Source organism: Ogataea philodendri, assembly GCF_020536065.1.
Source record: "Ogataea philodendri strain CBS6075 chromosome Unknown scaffold163, whole genome shotgun sequence".
NCBI lineage: Eukaryota > Fungi > Ascomycota > Pichiomycetes > Pichiales > Pichiaceae > Ogataea > Ogataea philodendri.
This window is the reverse complement of record NW_025763945.1, coordinates 1-372: the sequence shown is the minus strand read 5'-3', so window position 1 is coordinate 372 and position 372 is coordinate 1. Positions and strand designations below refer to the sequence as shown.

At 39.8% G+C, this 372-nt stretch overlaps 1 protein-coding gene across 1 annotated transcript; it reads left to right on the top strand.

The window, feature by feature from the left end:
* Window positions 1-290, top strand: OGAPHI_003430 (uncharacterized protein; the record flags this gene model as incomplete). Its single annotated transcript, XM_046204405.1, has 1 exon — window positions 1-290. A coding segment is annotated over one exon (290 nt), but the record flags the coding sequence as incomplete, so codon positions are not given.
* Window positions 291-372: the final 82 nt, after the last annotated feature.

The window sequence follows — 372 nt, the reverse complement described above, 5'->3', positions numbered from 1 at the left end:
ATCACGCTGGTAGTGTTTTTGTGGGTGCTTACACACCAGAGTCGTGTGGTGATTATTCCAGTGGTACAAACCACACTTTACCAACATATGGGTATGCCAGACAGTATAGCGGAGCTAATACATCTACTTTCCAGAAATTCATCACCGCACAGAGCATTACACCTGAAGGTCTAGACAATATTGGACGCGCTGTGATGTGTGTTGCAAAAGTCGAAGGTCTAGATGGTCACAGAAATGCTGTGAAGATTAGAATGTCCAAGTTGGGATTGCTTCCAAAGGACTTCAACTAAATATATAGTACTCTCCCCCCAGTAAGTTAACTTTTATAGAAATATTTATATGACTTGTAATGATAAACATTTTATTCTAAGC